This window comes from Camelina sativa, chromosome 10, assembly GCF_030686135.1.
Source record: "Camelina sativa cultivar CO46 ecotype springtype chromosome 10, ASM3068613v1".
Taxonomy (NCBI): domain Eukaryota; kingdom Viridiplantae; phylum Streptophyta; class Magnoliopsida; order Brassicales; family Brassicaceae; genus Camelina; species Camelina sativa.
This window is the reverse complement of record NC_141889.1, coordinates 27,096,855-27,115,793: the sequence shown is the minus strand read 5'-3', so window position 1 is coordinate 27,115,793 and position 18,939 is coordinate 27,096,855. Positions and strand designations below refer to the sequence as shown.

Sequence of the window (18,939 nt, the reverse complement as noted above, 5' to 3'; positions counted from 1 at the left end):
ACAACCAAAATAGAGGAAAACTAAAGTAAATCAAACAGGAAACAAATAAGAATACTTGAAATAGGAAATCAATAAACAAAGAAAGGTCCTAAGGATGGATTCATGGGCTTGGCTCAAGCTATGGTTATCTAGACTGATCAACAAACCACAATCGACAATGAGTTATATCTAGACAATGATCTTCTAATAAGTATCAAAGATCTCTTGGTTTTTATGAAACAAAAGTGGCTAATGATCTTAACAAAAGAAAGGAAAAAGTAGACAAACCCCAAAAGGGTAAAAACTAGGTTTAGATATTATTTTCCTAAAACGTTCTCTCCTTTGCGGCCATGAGGTACAAGAGCTTTATATAGGAGAGAGGGGAATCCCTAAAATGGCTAGAAGACAAAATAGGCAGGCGGCTCGGTCAACTCGACCAGGTGCTCGGTCGAGTGCTTGGTCGAGTGGCCTCTTCTTCTGCTTTTTCTAACCGATCGAGTCCCTCTCCGCACACGGTCGAGTGTATGGTCGAGTGTGGTGGTCGATTGGACTCGCAGACTTGGTTCCTTATGCTCTAACTCCTTGATTTTCTTCACTTGATAGCTCAAATCCTTCTCAGTATCCTTCCATGCTCCTTAGGATCCAAAATCACCTGTTTATGCAAGAAACTATTCAAATGCAATGCAAATCTACACTAATGCATAAACAGTCTTAAAGCTACTCAATAATGGCCAAACTAGATAGTAAAACATGCAAAAGATGTGAATATACTAAGGTGAAACCAGGTAAAATATATGAACATCAACACCCCTAAACTTAGTCTTTGCTTGCCCTCAAGCAAATAAGCAAGACATAAGAAGGAGAATGAGGTTTTGAAGTGGGATCTCAGCACCTAAAACTTGCTAATAAGCTAGCTAGAATCAATGTCTAAGTTACTAGTACTAGGATGCAAGTTGAATGAGCTGTACTTACAAATTTTAGACAAGCCTTTCACAACCTTAACTGATTCAAGCCTTAGACTTCCATATGCATTCAAGTCAACCATTTCCTTTAACATTCATTAAACAAGAACATGAATCAACTTATGCAATGCTTAAACTCATTTGGCTTAGTAATAAGGGTTTAGAGACAAAAATGATGTCTCTTTTGAGTGGGGCTTATCAATAACAAGGGTTCTCTCACAAAAAGTGGATTGAGCTTTAGAAGAAGGCTAAAGGTAAGATCACTTAGACACATACAAGAACAGAACCTTGTCTACCCAAAAGTATCCAAAGTGTTTGTTCCTATCATTCTAATCCCATAATGTCTTAGTTCTACCCTTTAACTTCATCTCTTCTCTTTTGCCCTTTTTCTCTTTTTTTTTTCAGTCTTAGGAGAGGTTTCTTACTGATTTCTCTAGTGGAATGGGGGTTTCTTTCTTTAATGCTAAGGCTCTTTCTCTTACTTGTTTCCCAAGTCATAAAGCTTTTTACTAGACTCTTCTTTTCTTTCTTTCTTTTCTTTGATTAGAACTGTAACGCCCGCGATCCTGAATAGGATCGTAGGCCATGGCTTGGTCCGAGATGGAAGGGTGATCTCAGACAAGTCGGGGAAGAGCTACTCGTTAGCTCGGACAAGGGGAGAAAACGAGCCAAGTATGGGACAGCTTCGGGCCAGCTCCGGACAGCTCCGGGCCAGCTCCGGACAGCTCTCGGCCAGCTCTGGATAGCTTGAGGCCAGCTGCGGTCAGCTCGGCCAGCTAGTGTCAGCTCGACCAGCTGCCAGGGAGCTCGACTCAGCTCGACCAGCTGGACGACAGTGGACAGTTCACTGACCAGTTGGGAGCTCGGGACCGAAAGGGCACGGCCTAATGGCCATGGCCGAACGGGTACGGCGAGCGTACATGAGCGAACAGGAGTGAATGAACGGATTCGTCCGAAGGGTGCCTTTTGGGGCCAAAACCACGGCCCAGGACCCTATATAAAGGGGGCGATCCTCTCATTCTGCGGACACGTTCGGATACAGAAAAATACACCAAAAACTCGAGAGTACGAGTAAAGATCAGGAAGAAGGATCCGAGAAATAAAGAGTTCGGCGAGAAGGGTAATAAGGGTCGAAGGTACGGTACAGTACCGTCCATATAGGCTCTGGGAATTGGGGTAGTGCATCAAACATAAGCATAAGTAATGCTTCGGTTGGTCCGGTTGGTCGGAGGAAAGGGGGTGCGGCTCGGCGGTTGGACAGGGATCGGTACAGACCCCCAGTACACCGTCCGAACTGATGCGCATGCTACCTCCCTACCGATCAGCGTACCATCCGGGGTGTCCAAGTACGGACAATTCGGGCGGAGAAAAGTAAACGCGGCTCGGCGGTTGGACAGGGATCGGTACAGACCCCCAGTACACCGTCCGAACTGATGCGCGGGATAACTCTCTACCGGCCGATCTCTGTACTGGACGGTTATTAGTACCTAGCGTGCATTGCATGACATGTACAGCGGGAAAGGGAATGTTATTGATGCCTACTTTGTTTCAGGAAAGGAGGGTGATCGCGGGAAAGGAAGTGCTTAGGCGCGGGACTCATGGCCGGGAAGATGAGTGGTGGTGTGAAGGGTAGATAGGATCGATTATACAGCTTGTTCTAGCTTATTATGCAAACTCATAAGTTGTATCGAATCCTTTGATTACTTAATGAATATCGAATAATTATTACTCTAAGTATTATATCATGAGGATTATGTATGAATCACAGAATGTGCAAACGAACCTTGTTAAAGGAATGGGCCCTAAAATATGACTAAGTAGTGTAAAGGGACGGGAGAACCTCTCCGGCCATAGATGGCCGGGGATGGGGTCTTTCAAGTTGGTATCAGAGCATGCTTGGTTCTAGGACCGGTAGTGCGGGTTTGGGGCATCACCACTCATCGGCTTCATGGGATCTCGCGGTAGTTGTTCTTACTGTTTGCGGTTTGTTAATTTAGCCGTGACTAATGCATAATTTTGCAGATGGGTAAGAGCAGCAAGGAAAAGAAAAGAAAAGGCAAGGAGGTGGCCGATGGGACCATGGACGCGGAGACTATGGTCGATGGGACCATGGACGCGGAGACTATGGTCGATGCGGACGTAGGGAACACGGACACCCTGATTGCAGTCGGACCTGAGGCTGGAGAAAAACAACCGGATAATGATAAGCCGGAGAGTAGCGGAGCTACGGACGTGAATAGGCAACCGAATGTTGTACCATCGTCCCAGGAACAGTGGGAAACGATGAAGGCCATGATGGCACAGCTGGACGTGCTCACAAAGGCGTTGGTACCGGATCCTGTGGTACCAACGGTACGTAGCAAGATTGTTGCGGGGACCATTGGGGTAGGTCCTGGAGATTCTCCGAGAAAGAGAAAGGACTACCTTGATGCACTGGAACATGTCACAAGGCTAAAGACAAAACATTTCTCGGGTAGTACGGACCCGATTGTGGCTGACGAGTGGAGGAGTCGACTCGTAAGGAATTTCAACTCCACTCGCTGCCCGGAGGAGTATCAAAAGGACATTGCTGTCCATTTCCTGGAAGAGGAAGCCCATGACTGGTGGGTATCAGTGGAGAAACGTACAGGTGGTCAAGTCCTAACCTATGCGGACTTCGAGATAGAATTCAACAAGAAATTCTTTCCCCCGGAGGCTTGGGATCGACTGGAAAGCGAGTACCTGAACCTGGTACAAGGGGTAATGACGGTACGCGCGTATGACGTTGAGTTCAGTCGCCTTTGGCGCTTTGTGGGAAAGGAAATTGAGGATGAGAAAGCACAAGTACGTCGCTTTATCCGTGGACTAAGGGTAGACATCCGCAACCATTGCGTGAACGGTGTCTTTAACTCGGTCGTGGAAGTGGTGGAAAGGGCGGCTATGATCGAAGCTGGGATAGAGGAAGAGAAACAGCTCAAACGCGAGAAAGTTTCTTCTCGTTCGACTCACCCAGCCAAAACCACCGACCGAAAGAGGAAGTGGGACAAGGCAGATAACGCAAGGTCTGAACCCAGGTATGGGGAGTGCAAGACTTGCGGAAAGTACCATAGCGGTTCTTGCTGGAAGACCGTGGGTGCATGCGGACGCTGTGGAAGTAAGGACCATGAGATCCGAAACTGTCCAAGGATGGACAATGGCAATGGGCCAAGGACCTGCTACTTATGCGGGAAGGAGGGACATTTTAAAAGGGGCGGGACTCATGGCCGGGAAGATGAGTGGTGGTGTGAAGGGTAGATAGGATCGATTATACAGCTTGTTCTAGCTTATTATGCAAACTCATAAGTTGTATCGAATCCTTTGATTACTTAATGAATATCGAATAATTATTACTCTAAGTATTATATCATGAGGATTATGTATGAATCACAGAATGTGCAAACGAACCTTGTTTAAAGGAATGGGCCCTAAAATATGACTAAGTAGTGTAAAGGGACGGGAGAACCTCTCCGGCCATAGATGGCCGGGGATGGGGTCTTTCAAGAACCTTACTTAAAACTTTTCAATGCACCCCATTCTTTCACTTAGAGTTTAAATTTGCTTTAAAACATTTCTCTCCTAAAGACTTCCCCTTTTCTTTATCTTTTCCCTCTTTTCTTTTCTGTTTTTAAACATACCAAGTCCCAACCCGGAATTTAAACCTCCTAGTCCTATTTAGTTTGAAAAGTGCAAACTAGAACTACACAAGGTTTTATTCTTGTCAGTTCAAACCTAACACTTTCTACCAAGCTCAATCCCAAAATAGGCCTCACACACTCAAGATTCAACAAGGCTTGAAAGAAAGGTTGGTTAAGGGTAAGGGAAACTGATTCAATAATGAAATTTGCTACTTGGATCAAGAAGAGTGGTAGAAAATGGGAAAGATGATCCAAATATGTGTAAAGTATCCATGAGGTTAAAGCAATGCACAAACTGATATTTAAAAGTCAATATTAGGTTCTTATAAATAGGAAATGGTTTCATATCACAACATGCTTCAGTTTAGACAGAATGCAATATATGAATTCTAGACTTGGTTCTTATGTTTCATGCTACTCAACTAGCATCAAAGTACTATTAACTTGGGCATTGATCCTAGTTTAGTGAATTCAAGCAAGTTAACAAGGCTAAACTCATCTTTGATCCCTAATGCAATATGAAACAGTCCTAACAAGATCCGAATATGCAATGCAAACTACATGAACACTCTGTTTTTTTTTAAAAAGATTTTTGTGAAAATTTTCAAATTTTTTGGTCTTTTCTATGCCTTAGATGAAATGCAAGTACTAACATGATTATGCTAAAAATTTGAAATAAGAAAATAGAAAACAATGTCAAATGCTATCTCAAACCCTCCCCCAAACTTAAATTACACAGTCTCTTGTGTAAGAAAAATTTGTAAGAGGATTCAAGATTAAAAATAAAACTAAACAAGAGATGAAATGGTATTTATAATGAAATGGTGATGTTGGTACCTTATTGGTTGTGGAAGAAGTTGTCCACATCTTCATTCATGATGTCAAAGGTGTAGTTGGAGCTTGGAGCTTGATTTGGAGGTGGGGAAGGAGGCAACTCAACTATGGCCATCGATTGGTACTCGGTCGAGTGGGTAGGTCGAGTTGGCTTGTGAATCCACTTTTACAAGTCCAATCCATCCCAAACCCATCTACATTCTCAACAAATGTCCTTCCCAACATAAAAGAAAAAAAATCAAAACTACAAGGAAAATTAAACATATGTACAATGATACCTTAGGGACTTCCTCCCTAGTGAGCTTGTTTAAAGTCACTAAGCTTGACTTTTGATGCCTTTTCAGGCTTGGTTTAGATTCCAAGGAGGTGATGAAGTCCCCCCCTGGTTCAAATTTATCACCATGATCCTTGTTCTTGGTCAAAACAGTCACAACACCTGAACCTTGCTTAATCTTAACCTTGAGCCTTGGGCTTGCTTTCTTAACAAACTTCTTGTTGAGCTTCACTTGGAGATCTTTCACCAAGCTAGTCAACTCTTGAACAAAAGCCTTGAGGTCTTGAAAAGCTACCTCATAGGAAGAAACCTTGGTCTTAGAGTCTATTTTTTTTCTTAAAAGCGTCATCAGCTGCTTTATCTTCTATAACAAAGGGCTGGCCTCCAATGGTGGGTTGGTTTGTTGCATTCTTGATATCAAACCTCATAGTCAACCCATCAGCAATGTCTAGGCTGATCATACCCTTTTTAACATCAATCACAGCTCATGCAGTGGCCAAGAATGGTCTTCAAAGGATAATAGGATCATCAAGCTCTTGCTCCATCTCTATGATGATGAAGTCAGTTGGTATCCTGGCTTTGCCAATCTTAACTGGGAAGTTCTCCAGCTTGACAACAACATCTTGCCTAGACCCATCAGCAAGACTTATGTAGAGGTTGCTTGGCTTGAATTCAGTGTGTCCAAGCTTCTCTGCTATAGAGTATGGCATTATAGTAACAGATGCTCCCAGATCACACAAGCATTTCTTGAAGTGTAGGTAGCTGATGGAACAAGGCAAATTAAATGGACCTGGATCTTCAAGTTTTGTTGGAACAACAGTTGTCCCAATCTCCTCTTGATCTCTCATGTCTTGATTCTGAGCTTTCTGCTTGGATATGTCAAGTAACATGCCTTTGTAGAGAGGATATGGAGCATAATGTTCCAAAGCAGGCCCTCTCTCTTCTTCCTTCTTTTCAACGACTTCCTCTTGTTGTAAAGCCATCACTTCCCTTTTTCAATTATTTCCCTGAGTTCCTTCAGTTTTTGTGCCTTGAAACGTCCTGGGAATGGCAGAGGTGGTTTGTAAGCAGGAGGAATGTATCTAACAGGCTTAATAGCTTTTGTGGTGACGACTCGATCGGTCACTCGATCAGGAACTCGATCGTGTGTGTGGTCGAGCACTTTGTCAAGTGGTCTTTCTGCTGCAGTCTGCTGAGTAAAACCTTTACTTTGGGCTTCAATTAGTGACGAATCCTCCCCAATTTGAACCTCACTGTCCTCAGTGACAGCTTCCTCATAGAGATGAATAACTTTAGCAGTAAGCTCCCTTGGGTTTTGACTAGCTTTTCCAGGAAGTTGGTTTGGCGTAGGAGCTGAAGTGGAAGCAATGTAGCTCTCCATGTTCTTGACCTTAGAGTTCAGACTCTCCAACTTGTTATTCAGGTCCTTAGAATAATAATTCAACGTTTGGTTCAGCTCAGCAAACTGCTTTGCGTCCTCAATCTTCTCATTTACTTGTCGAAACAAAAATTGCTGCATCATAGCTCCTAAGTCAAGTTCTTGGGCTTGTGAGGTCTGGAGCCCTGGAGGGGGACACAATTGGGCCTGGAATCCTGGTTGTTGTTGCGTTGGTACATAATGGAATATAGAGCTTTGAAACATGATTACTGACTCGAACAGACACTTGTTCGAGCACTAGCTCGAGTGGAAGGTCGATCTGACTGAGACGAGTATTCCTTTTGAATACGGGTTGTGGCTCGATCAGGTGCTCGATTGCGCAGACGGTCGAGTTGGTACCAGATATTCAAAACAAACAAGCAGAAGAAGAATCTTAGTCAGTAGTGATCAAATGAGCAATAGAACATAATCTTAGACTTGTATAAATCCTAAATGTCACAAACAAACACCCAAATGGCAACGGCGCCAAATTGAAACATATCTTTTTGTGTGGTGAGAAGAATGAATGAATAATAGTAGAGATGATGAATGAACAGGTGGATGCAAGGTGTTTCAATTACCCTTATGTTGTTGTAGCATAAAGGATGTCAATCCATAATGGGTGTGATGCAGGCAATCAGGATATGAATCCTTATCTAAGTCAAGCCAAATATGATGAATGTGTTTATCTAACAACCTAATGATGATAATAGTATGCAAAATGTAAAGCTACTAAGACAAGATATTAAATGCAAGATAAACAGTGAAACAAACATTAATGATACTAACAAGAACATAAACTAGACTAATGCAGGACAAGTAATGAAACAGGATTAAACAAGAATTTAATGAATGCAACCGGAATGGAACAGGAAATGAAACTAGTAAATGCAGAACATAAACAAGAACATTGGATGGTGCTCGAGCAAGCACTCGATCGGATGCTCGATCGAGTGGATGGTCGAGTTAACTTGCGGCTGCAAAACAGAGACAGAGAAACAACCAAAACAGAGGAAAACTAAAGTAAATCAAACAGGAAACAAATAACAATACTTGAAATAGGAAATCAATAAACAAATAAAGGTCCTAAGGATGGATTCATGGGCTGGGCTCAAGCTATGGTTATCTAGACTGATCAACAAACCTCAATCAACAATGAGTTATCTCTAGCTTAAATCCATTCTCATGACAATAACAATCAAGCTTAAATACTTCTTAGACCTAGCTCTCACTAGCTATTACATATAAAAGCAGGCATTAAACAACCAGATCATCATGTCAAAAACCATTTAAAAACTTCTAATCTCTTAGCATGCTTCATGATAATCTCTAGTATTAGCCTTATCTAACAACTTAGCCATTGGTGTGATGCTAAGAAGCTTAAGATCTATTCTTACCTTCTCAGTACAAGAACAGCATAAAGCATATCTAATCTAGAAGAGATGTATAACAATAAAGCTTGATCAATCTAAAAACCCATAACCTTTACCCAACCTAATCCATCCTTAAGATCCTAAACCACTACTCACAAGCACTAAACATGATGAACAAAGTTATAAACCCAGAAATCAATGAAACTTGCATGATTTGATAGATGAGAATAAGATCTACAATATTGAAGAAGAAATCAAACCTAAAATATCAATACTTAGAAAGTTGTGGAACCAACAAGTATCAAAAATCTCTTTGTTTTTATGAAACAAAAGTGGCTAATGATCTTAACAAAAGAAAGGGAAAAGTAGACAAACCCTAAAAGGGTAAAAACTAGGTTTAGATATTATTTTCCTAAAAAGTTCTCTCCTTTGTGGCCATGAGATACAAGAGCTTTATATAGGAGAGAGGGGAAGCCCTAAATGGCTAGAAAACAAAATAGGCAGGCGGCTCGGTCGAGTGCTTGGTCGAGTGGCCTCTTCTTCTGCTTCTTCCAACCGATCGAATCCCTCTCCGCACACGGTCGAGTGTCTGGTAGAGTGTGGTGGTCGGGTGGACTCGCGGACTTGGTTCCTTCTGCTCTAACTCCTTGATTTTCTTCACTTGATAGCTCAAATCCTTCTCAGCATCCTTCCATGCTCCTTAGGATCCAAAATCACCTGTTTATGCAAGAAACTATGCAAATGCAATGCATATCTACTCTAATGTATAAACAGTCCTAAAGCTACTCAATAATGGCCAAACTAGATAGTAAAACATGCAAAAGATGTGAATATACTAAGGTGAAACTAGGTAAAATATATGAACATCAGAATCCTTAACCGAATGGTAAAGGGAATGCGCATGAAAAAGATTAAAATGGTGAAAATCATGTCGAACTGCGGTGGATGCGAAGAAGCTACTTGGGAGATCGAAAATAAAATGAAGGCTGATTATCCTAAGTGATTTAAGGAGATGGGAGAAGATCAACTTGAGCCGGATTTGGAGACCAATCCCTTTCAAGGGGGGAAGACTTGTAACACTCGCGATTCTGGATGGACTGAGAGATAGTCGATGGTACCATGTACCATGTATCGTTCCATGTACCATGAACCATGTACCGTACCACGTACCGCAGAACCGAGACGTACCGCAGAGTTTCCATGACCCGCCGCAGTTGGGACCGTGCCGCGTCGCGTACCGTTGGCAAACCGCGGTGTTGCTGACCGACCAGACAAGATTCCGGAAATTAAGGAGTTTTTGTCTCCTTAATTGACCAATCAAATTTCATGCAAAAAGTGAAGAAACATAATCATTATGTTTTCACAAAACTGACCAATGAGATTGCATGCAAAAAAATCATTTCATGGTTGAAACAAGAGTGAGACAACATCATTTTCCACCTTTGGAATTGACCAATTGTCTCTCATGCAAAGAAAGGAGTGGGGAGCATCATCATTCCTCTCCTAAGAAGCGCCCAATGGAGAAGCATGCACAAAAGATTTGGGAGACAAGAAATATTCCATGGAAGGAAGTAGCTTGTTCACCAAGTTTTCGAAAAGAAGGAATGAGAAGCGAGTAAGTGTTATCCATGCATTGGCTCACTCCACCGCCCAACTCTTCTATATAAAGGAACCCACCCTTCTCTCATTTTCGTAAAAACCAAAAGAAAGAAGAAGAAAGGTGAGGAAGAGAGAGAAGAGAGAGTTTGAGAAGGAAGAAGGTGTGAACGAAGAGGAAGATCAAGACAAGACTATCGACCACCATCAAGAGTTTGCATCGAGAAGGAACTCGATTGCAAGAAGAGAGAAGATCCGAAGTTCTGCCGAGACAAGAACGTCGCCGAGAGAATCCGTCCACTCCACCAAGAGTTCGCCGGTTTTCTGTGAGTTCAGGCACATACCACCAGACTAGATGGAGTCTAATGGCTTCCATCTAGTGCACGGTTGCATTGAGCATATAGTTGCAATTTTACTTGAATTTCCTTGCTTGATTTTCTTGTTTAAATGCATGTGCTGTGAGGTTACACTTGATACGCCCAAAATTCGAGAATCACTCAGCCGGACTAAAAAGGATAGAAAATCGCCAAGGTGCAAGGTGAAACAAGGGAGATTTGATGGATTGAGTGGTCGCACAGCAGTTGCGGAAGGCTGCTGATATTCCCAACTCCAATCACTGCTAGATATGACACACCAGCCCAGCAAAAGAAGGTTGTTGCTTGGATATTACACACCAAGAAACAAAGAAATGTTCTAGACAAAGAACAAAGAGATAGACTCTTAACATGGGCTGTACCATTTCTTCACATTGGGCTTAGTAGAAACACCTCCTGGTTGCCAAACATAATTCGGGAAGCACCTAACCCAATTGGACCTAAAATTCTTCATGTGAAGAACTAGGTTGACCTCCTTTGGCAAATGAAGCGTAACTTTGTGGTTTGTTGGCCAGATCTTGTGTTATTGGGCTTGTTGGAAACATAAGAGATCCATTAACATCCTCCAACTGATTTCGTGTCGAAATTGATGCTGAGTTAGTCTGTGTAACACGATATTTGGCTCAGACGCGAAACTGGGATTAGGGCAGATCCACTGATTTGAAATATCCATATATCAAGTATGAACTGTTTTTAATGTGCTTCCAATTCTCAGTGATTCTAGGATGGATCAAGATTCCAGAACAGTTTGTTTCATACCTTGAATCCTTCGGACTTGGTCGGAATCCTCCGTTGAATGCTCGTAGGTCCAAATCGCGTAGCCATGAGTTCACCTGATTTGTAAAATGAATAACTCCTTTATTTGAACTCTGATTGGACTGATTCCACTTCGACATATGCTGAAAATGAGGTAAGAATGTATCCGAAATAGTCATTTGGCTGGAAGAATTGATCTTTGACTTCGTTCTTGTTGAGCAGGACTCAAGCATCATCTTGGATGGTCTCATGATCTCATCAACACTTGTTACTAGTTCGAAATGTTCTAGTATCGGAGGTCATAACTTGTTAAGATACTTGTAAAATTATGTGCTTAAAAACCATAAAAACTCAAGTATCAATTTGTTGAAGTCTTAATGCGTTTATTCCACGACAAAGTCTAGCTAGCGTAGTAAGACTTGGGTATGGCTTTCCTTAGGATATTTTCGTACCAGCATGCAGCCGCGATCATGTAACCCATGTCGTTGAGTTGTAGGGTTGGAATGAAGAGCTCGGAGGTTACTGGTCTTGCTACCTTAGCCGAAGCTGTCTACACGACGGTGTGGCTCTAAGTGATGTTTCGGTTGCATGCCTTTGTGGTTGCAGCGCGGGTGTTCACAAGGGTGTTGAAAGGAAAAAGGAAGCATATCGGGCCCAAAAATTAAGAATTAAAACTAGTTTAAAATATTCTTTTATTGAAGTTTTATTGCTTTGTTGATTGATTGCGTGCTAGATTTGTTTGCTTATTTAGCTCATTATCTTCCGCATGCTATCACTGATTGTTTGTTTGAATGATTGCTTGCTTGCATGTTGATAGTTTAACCTTGTATATTGATAGTTTAGCCTTGCATGTTGATAGCTTAGTCTTGCATGTTTGTTTAGCTTAGGCTTTGATATGTATATATTTTACACCTTTTGATGATGCATTTGTCATTCATTTTGTTCTCTTAACTCATTGCTTTGTATTGTTTTTAGTCTCTTTTGCATAACATGCATATCTAGGTAGTCTTTGCATTGGTCTTGCATGCATCTTGCATTTTGGAGTTGTTTCAGGTGTTTTAGGAGGTGTCCAAACCATCAAATGAAAACAAGGATCAGGAGAGCAGTTAAGCGACTCGATCTACACTACCCAGCGACAAAAGCTTCCACGTCTTTGATCGAGTCGAGTGAAGATTTTATTTTGGGATTTAGCTTTTGACGTCTTCATCAAAGTTGTAGAGAATTTAGTCATCTTTCCAATGCAGTTTATTGCAAACCAATAGAAGTCGTGGTTCATGAGTTATCTCCGTTTTAGTGAATGCACGTACGTTCAGAAGTCCGACTCGACCCGCACGCAAAGGGGAGCTCCCACTCGATCGGATGTTAGACGCGACTCGACCAAGACGTCCCAGGATGGCTCCTGAGCACCCTCAAGACACGACTCGAGCAAGACGTCCCAGGATGGCTCCTGAGCACCCTCAAGACGCGACTCGATCAGCAGTTCCCAGACGACATTCTCAAGCCGCGACTCGACACTCTCACGTTGCGACTCGATCGACACTCTCACGATGCGACTCGATCGATGCTCTTAAACCGACGTCCTGGTTTTGTCCCGAAGACGCATCCAAGAAGGATTCCCGAACCGACTTTCTATATTGTCGTTTTATGATTTAGAGATTTCCATGTTTTACTATAAATACGTTTTGTTAAGTTTTCACTCGAAGATATCTTTTATCTTGTTTTTGTTCTTTCCCCTAAGGTTTACCCTAGCCACCAAAAACGCTTGACACTTTGTATCCCGATATCTTTGAATTTATTCAGTATTTTGATTGGATTTCTTCTTAAAACTTGTTCATCTCATTTTTATCTATCTTAGGATGCTTGAATTAATGTTTTCTGAGTTTATATCTTTGACTATGATTTTCGGATCTGAGTAGTGTGGTAGTTCTTGAGGATGTGATAGATTAGGTGGAGGATCTTAGGATGTAGAGTATTTAAGCTTTGATTGTATGATTCCCTTCTGGACTAGAGTTAGAAATACTAGTTTCTCTCTGATCAATTGGAACTAGGTTTTAGACATTTCTGCATCCAAAAGGTGTTTGATGAAATGTCTGACCAACTAGTGCCAGAGACTTACGTTCCTAGCCTAAGAGATTAGATGTCTAGGATGTTTGTTGACGTGAATGAACTTGATTTTCATGCCATGCTTGATCATGTTTCTCTAGCGAGAGCTAGGTTTGGAAGTGGTTGAGTTTGAGTAGCTTCTGTCAAGAGATTGGATTAGCTAAGTTGTGATGTTCATTGTTTAGGGATAGTTTGCTTGTGGCATGTTAAACACTCTGTAGACTAGGATACTCTACCGACATCAATTACTCCCATCCTTAGGACTTCTATCTTATCTGATAGTTTCTGCATCCTTAAGCTTGTTCTTTATTTCTGTTCCAATAGCTTGCTCATTTGTCTCTGCTCGTTTAGCTTGTTTTTGCTCTCTTAAGTTATTGCATTTTAGCTCTTGTTCTGTAAAACTTGTTTTGTTCTTGCATCTCGTTCACTCTAGGTTGTTAGACAAAAACTCATTTCGAATCTGGCTTAACTTGTGACTGCTTGATTGCATCTTGAGTGATAGTAAAGATTCTCATTTGGATTGACACCTTATGTACTACAACTGCATAAGGTTAATTGAGACCTGCTAGGATAGACACACAAAAAACTTAGTATCAATTTGGCGCCGTTGCCATTTTGGGATTCGTTTTGCTACATTTACGATTTCAAGTTTTGCAAGATTAAGTTCTTTTACACTCATTATTCTGAGTACTGACTTGTTTTGGTTGTCTGCTTGTTTGTTTTGCATCTCAGGGACCTGTTGATTGCAACCTTGCATGCACACCAGATTAAGAGGGCATCAGAATTTCCTTCCTGTTATCGACGACATCAATCGGTTACACCGACCAAGACAAACTCGTCAACTCATTGATCATCCCGCACCAGCCACTATGGAACAACATAATGCACCACATCCGGGACCGCGAAACATTGGTGCTGGGGATGCACCGAACACTCTTAATCAGCGTGCTGGAATCGTCCCTCCCGCCGTGCAGAAGAACAACTTCGAAATCAAAAGTGGTCTGATCTCCATGATCCAAGGAAACAAGTTTCACGGGTTGCCTATGGAGGATCCACTCGACCACTTGGACGAGTTCGACCGTCTGCGCAGTCTCACCAAGATCAACGGCGTGAGTGAGGATGGTTACAAGTTGCGCCTCTTCTCATTCTCCCTGGGAGAAAAAGCTCATCAATGGGAGAAAAACCTTCCCAAGGGATCATTCACCACTTGGGACGCCTGCAAGAAAGCCTTCTTGGCCAAGTTTTTCTCCAACTCCAGAACGGCACGTCTCAGGAATGAGATTTCCAACTTTACTCAGAAGAGCTCAGAATCATTCTGTGAAGCCTGGGAGCGCTTCAAGGGCTACCACAGCCAGTGTCCACACCATGGTTTTAGCAACGAGTCACTGCTGAGCACTCTCTACCGTGGTGTGATACCAAAGATACGCATGCTGCTTGACACTGCTTCAAACGGAAACTTCCTGAACAAGGACGTCGATGAAGGATGGGAACTCGTTGAAAACCTCGCCCAGTCTGATGGCAATTATAACGAGGACTATGACCGCACAGTTAGAGGAGAGTCTGGTTCTGAGGAGAAGTACAAGCGGGACCTTAAGAGTGTCAATGACAAACTTGACCGCCTCTTGCTCAGCCAGCAGAGGAGCATCCACTCTGTCTCTGAGGATGACCCTTTCCAAGTTCCAGATGGGGAGGGTGAGCAGACTGAGGAGATCAGCTATGTCCAGAATCAGGGTGGGTACAACAAAGGTTACAACCCCTACAAGACGAACCCATATTTGTCTTACCGAAGTAATAATGTTGCTAATCCACAAGATCAGGTGTACCCGCCTCAACAACAACAGCACGGTCAACAAAAACCTTTTATGCCTTACAATCCGGGATTCGCCCCAAAGCAAGTTCCAGCAGGGATACCAAGCTCCTTCAGGACCACCACCAGGATTTTGCCCTCAACAAGTTCAACCTACTACCGCCCCAGATCAAGAAATGAAGCAAATGATGCAACAACTTCTTCAGGGTCAAGCTAACGGTTCCATGGACACTGCTAAGAAGTTTGCTGACCTTATTCAGAGGATGGAATGTTCCTACAATGATCTGAACGTCAAATTTGAAGCTCTGAAGTCGAAGATAAGGTACATGGAAGGCTAATCCGCTTCTACTTCTGCACCAAAGCCTGGCCAATTCCCAAGTAAGGCTGTTCAGAACCCCAAGGAGTTTGCTAATGCCATTACGCTGAGAAGTGGGAAAACATTGCCTCCCAGGCAAGGAGTTCCAGACGTCACTGAGGACAGCGAAGAATTAGATGGGGAGGATTTTGGTCAGGATGACGCCCAGATGGAGAACCCAGTCAAAGCAGTCAAAGACCCGGTTGAACCAGTGAAGCAGTCCGAACCTGAAGCTGTTAAGGAGCCTGTTGTTTCTGAAGACAGACCTGCAAGGTTCATCCCTCCACCGTACAAGCCTCCTCTACCATTTCCAGTGAGGTTCAAGAAGCAGCTTACTGAGAAGTACAAAGCCTTGTTCGAAAAACAAGTCAAGGAGATTGAGTTGAGGATGCCATTGCTGGATGCATTCGCACTTGTTCCTCACTACTAGAAATTCCTCAAAGACTTAGTGATGTAGAGATCAAAAGAAGTTCAAGGCATGATGGTGCTAAGTCTTGAGTACAGTGTAATCATCCAGAAGAAGGTTGTACCCAAGAAGCTCAAGGATCCTGGATCATTCACTCTACCCTGCTCCATTGGACCTATGTCTTTTGAGAGGTGCTTATGTGATCTTGGCGCTTCAGTGAATCTGATGCCATTCTATGTGGCTAAGAGGTTGGGTTTCACAAGGTTTAAGGGATGCGACATCTCCCTCATCCTTGCAGATAGATCAGTGAGACTTCCACATGGTATCTTAGAGGACTTACCTGTCAGGATCAGAGACGTGGAAGTGCCAACCGACTTCGTGGTTCTGGAGATGGATGAAGAACCTCAAGATCCTCTGATTTTAGGAAGACCGTTCCTAGCGACGGCTGGAGCCATCATTGATGTCAGAAATGGCAAGATTGACCTCAATCTGGGCGACGACTTCACTATGAAGTTTGACATTAAAGACACTTTGAAGAAGCCAACAATAGGAGGACAAGTCTTCTACATTGAAGAGATGGATAAGTTGGCTGATGAGCTGTTGGAGGAACTAGCTGAGGAGGATCATCTCAAAACTGCTCTAACCAAGGATGGAGAAGAAGGGTTCCTGCATGAGGAGACCACTTGTTACAAGCAGCTGCTAGATTCCCATAAAGAAACGGATGGATCAGAGGAATTCGAGCAGCTATCTGATGCAGAGGAGGTACGTGCAGTTGAGACAGAGAGTTCAGAACGTGATATCTTCCACTCTACCAACGTCAAGACCCAACACAAGAGACCGATGTCCCGCTCAATCGAGTCGCACACCTCCCACTCGACCGTGATCATTCCAGACTCCCATGCTGACGACTGGTCGGAACTGAAAGCTCCAAAGGTAGAACTCAAAACTCTCCCTTCCGGGCTCAGGTACGTTTTTCTGGGAACCAATTCTACTTATCCTCTCATAGTGAATTCTAGGTTGAGTGATGATGAATTGGGGATGCTAGTAACTGAGCTAAAAAGTATAGAAAAGCTATTGGTTATTCTTTAGATGATATCAAGGGAATTTCACCTAGTCTTTCCACCCATAGGATCAATCTTGAAAATGAATCATATGCTAGTATTGAACCCCAAAGAAGATTGAACCCTAATATGAAAGAGGTAGTTAAAAAAGAAATCCTAAAACTACTTGATGTTGGAGTTATCTATCTTATCTCTGATAGTACTTGGGTATCTCCAGTGCACTGTGTACCTAAAAAGGGAGGAATTATTGTCATCAAAAATGAAAAAAAAATGAGCTAATCCCAACTAGGACCATCACAGGACATAGGATGTGCATTGATTATAGGAAGTTGAATGTTGTATCTAGGAAATATCATTTTCCTCTTCCTTTCATTGATCAAATGTTGGAAAGACTAGCTAGTCATCCTTATTACTGTTTCCTTGATGGGTATAGTGGATTCTTCCAAATCCCTATCCACCTAAATGATCAGGAAAAGACAACATTTACTTGTCCTTATGGCACTTTTGCCTACAGACGCATGCCATTTGGTTTGTGTAATGCTCCTGCCACCTTTCAAAGGTGCATGACATCGATTTTCTCGGATTTGATTGAGGAGTCAGTGGAAGTGTTTATGGACGACTTCTCAGTATACGGTTCCACTTTCTCCTCCTGTTTGTTAAATTTGTGGAGGGTATTGACGCGATGTGAGGAGACGAACCTGGTGCTGAACTGGGAGAAGTGCCATTTCATGGTTGAAGAAGGGATCGTTCTGGGACACAAGATTTCTTAAAGAGGAATTGAGGTTGACAAGGCAAAGATTGAGGTCATGGTTCAGCTTCAACCGCCTAAGTCAGTGAAGGACATCAGAAGTTTCCTGGGACATGCTGGGTTTTACAGGAGATTCATCAAGGACTTCTCGAAAATTGCAAGACCTTTGACAAGGTTGTTGTGCAAGGAGGTTGAGTTTGAATTTGATGCAGCATGTTTGGAAGCTTTCAGCAAGATCAAGGAGGCCTTGGTTTCGGCACCCATAGTTCAAGCTCCGAATTAGGATCATCCTTTTGAGATTATGTGCGACGCGTCAGACTTCGCAGTTGGAGCAGTTCTGGGACAGCGTATTGACAAGAAGCTTCATGTCATCTACTACGCGAGTCGCACCTTAGACGAGATTCAGGGAAGGTATGCTACCACAGAGAAGGAGCTCCTAGCAGTTGTGTTTGCATTCGAAAAATTCAGGAGTTATCTTGTGGGTTCGAAAGTCATAGTGTATACCGACCATGCTGCTCTTAGACACATTTCTTCGAAGAAAGATACCAAGCCGAGACTGTTGAGATGGATTCTGCTACTTCAGGAGTTCGACATGGAGATTGTTGACAAGAAAGGCATAGAAAATGGAGTTGCAGACCACTTGTCAAGAATGAGGATTGAAGATGCTGTTCCAATAGATGATTCAATGCCTGAGGAACAACTTCTGGTCGCCCAAGTTTGTGAGCAGATGCATGACACCGGGGTTGAGAACCTAAAAATCAATTGTATGGCGATCACTTCAGACACTGCACCATGGTATGCTGATTTCGTGAATTACAAGGTCTGTGGAGAAGTTCCTGATGACATGGATCCCTACAGGAAGAAGAAGTTTTTCAGGGAGGTCAACCACTACTTCTGGGATGAGCCCTATCTGTACAAGAGAGGTTCTGACGGTCTGTTCAGAAGATGCATAGAAGAAGGGGAAGTGCAAGGAGTGCTTGAGCACTGTCACGGTTCCACCTATGGAGGTCACTTCGCCACATTCAAGACAGCTCAGAAAGTTCTTCAAGCAAGTCTCTGGTGGCCAACCTTGTTCAAAGGCGCTCACAACTTCATCACCAAGTGTGACGCTTGTCAGAGGACGGGAAACATCACAAGGAGAAACGAGATGCCCCAAAATCCGATCCTGGAAGTGGAGATATTTGACGTTTGGGGGATAGACTTCATGGGACCATTCAACCCCCCATCTAATGGGAATGTCT

At 42.9% G+C, this 18,939-nt stretch overlaps 1 protein-coding gene and 1 non-coding gene across 2 annotated transcripts; both read right to left on the bottom strand.

Annotated features, from left to right (window-relative positions):
* Positions 1-6,211: 6,211 nt before the first annotated feature.
* LOC147937449 (uncharacterized) lies at positions 6,212-6,685 on the bottom strand. The gene has a single exon (XM_087468813.1). It carries the CDS (start codon positions 6,683-6,685, stop codon positions 6,212-6,214), a length of 474 nt encoding a protein of 157 aa, XP_087324939.1.
* A 7,901-nt stretch (positions 6,686-14,586) lies between these two features.
* On the bottom strand, positions 14,587-14,693 carry LOC147937448 (small nucleolar RNA R71). The gene has a single exon (XR_015569743.1). It is a non-coding gene; the product is annotated as a small nucleolar RNA R71 (small nucleolar RNA).
* Positions 14,694-18,939: the final 4,246 nt, after the last annotated feature.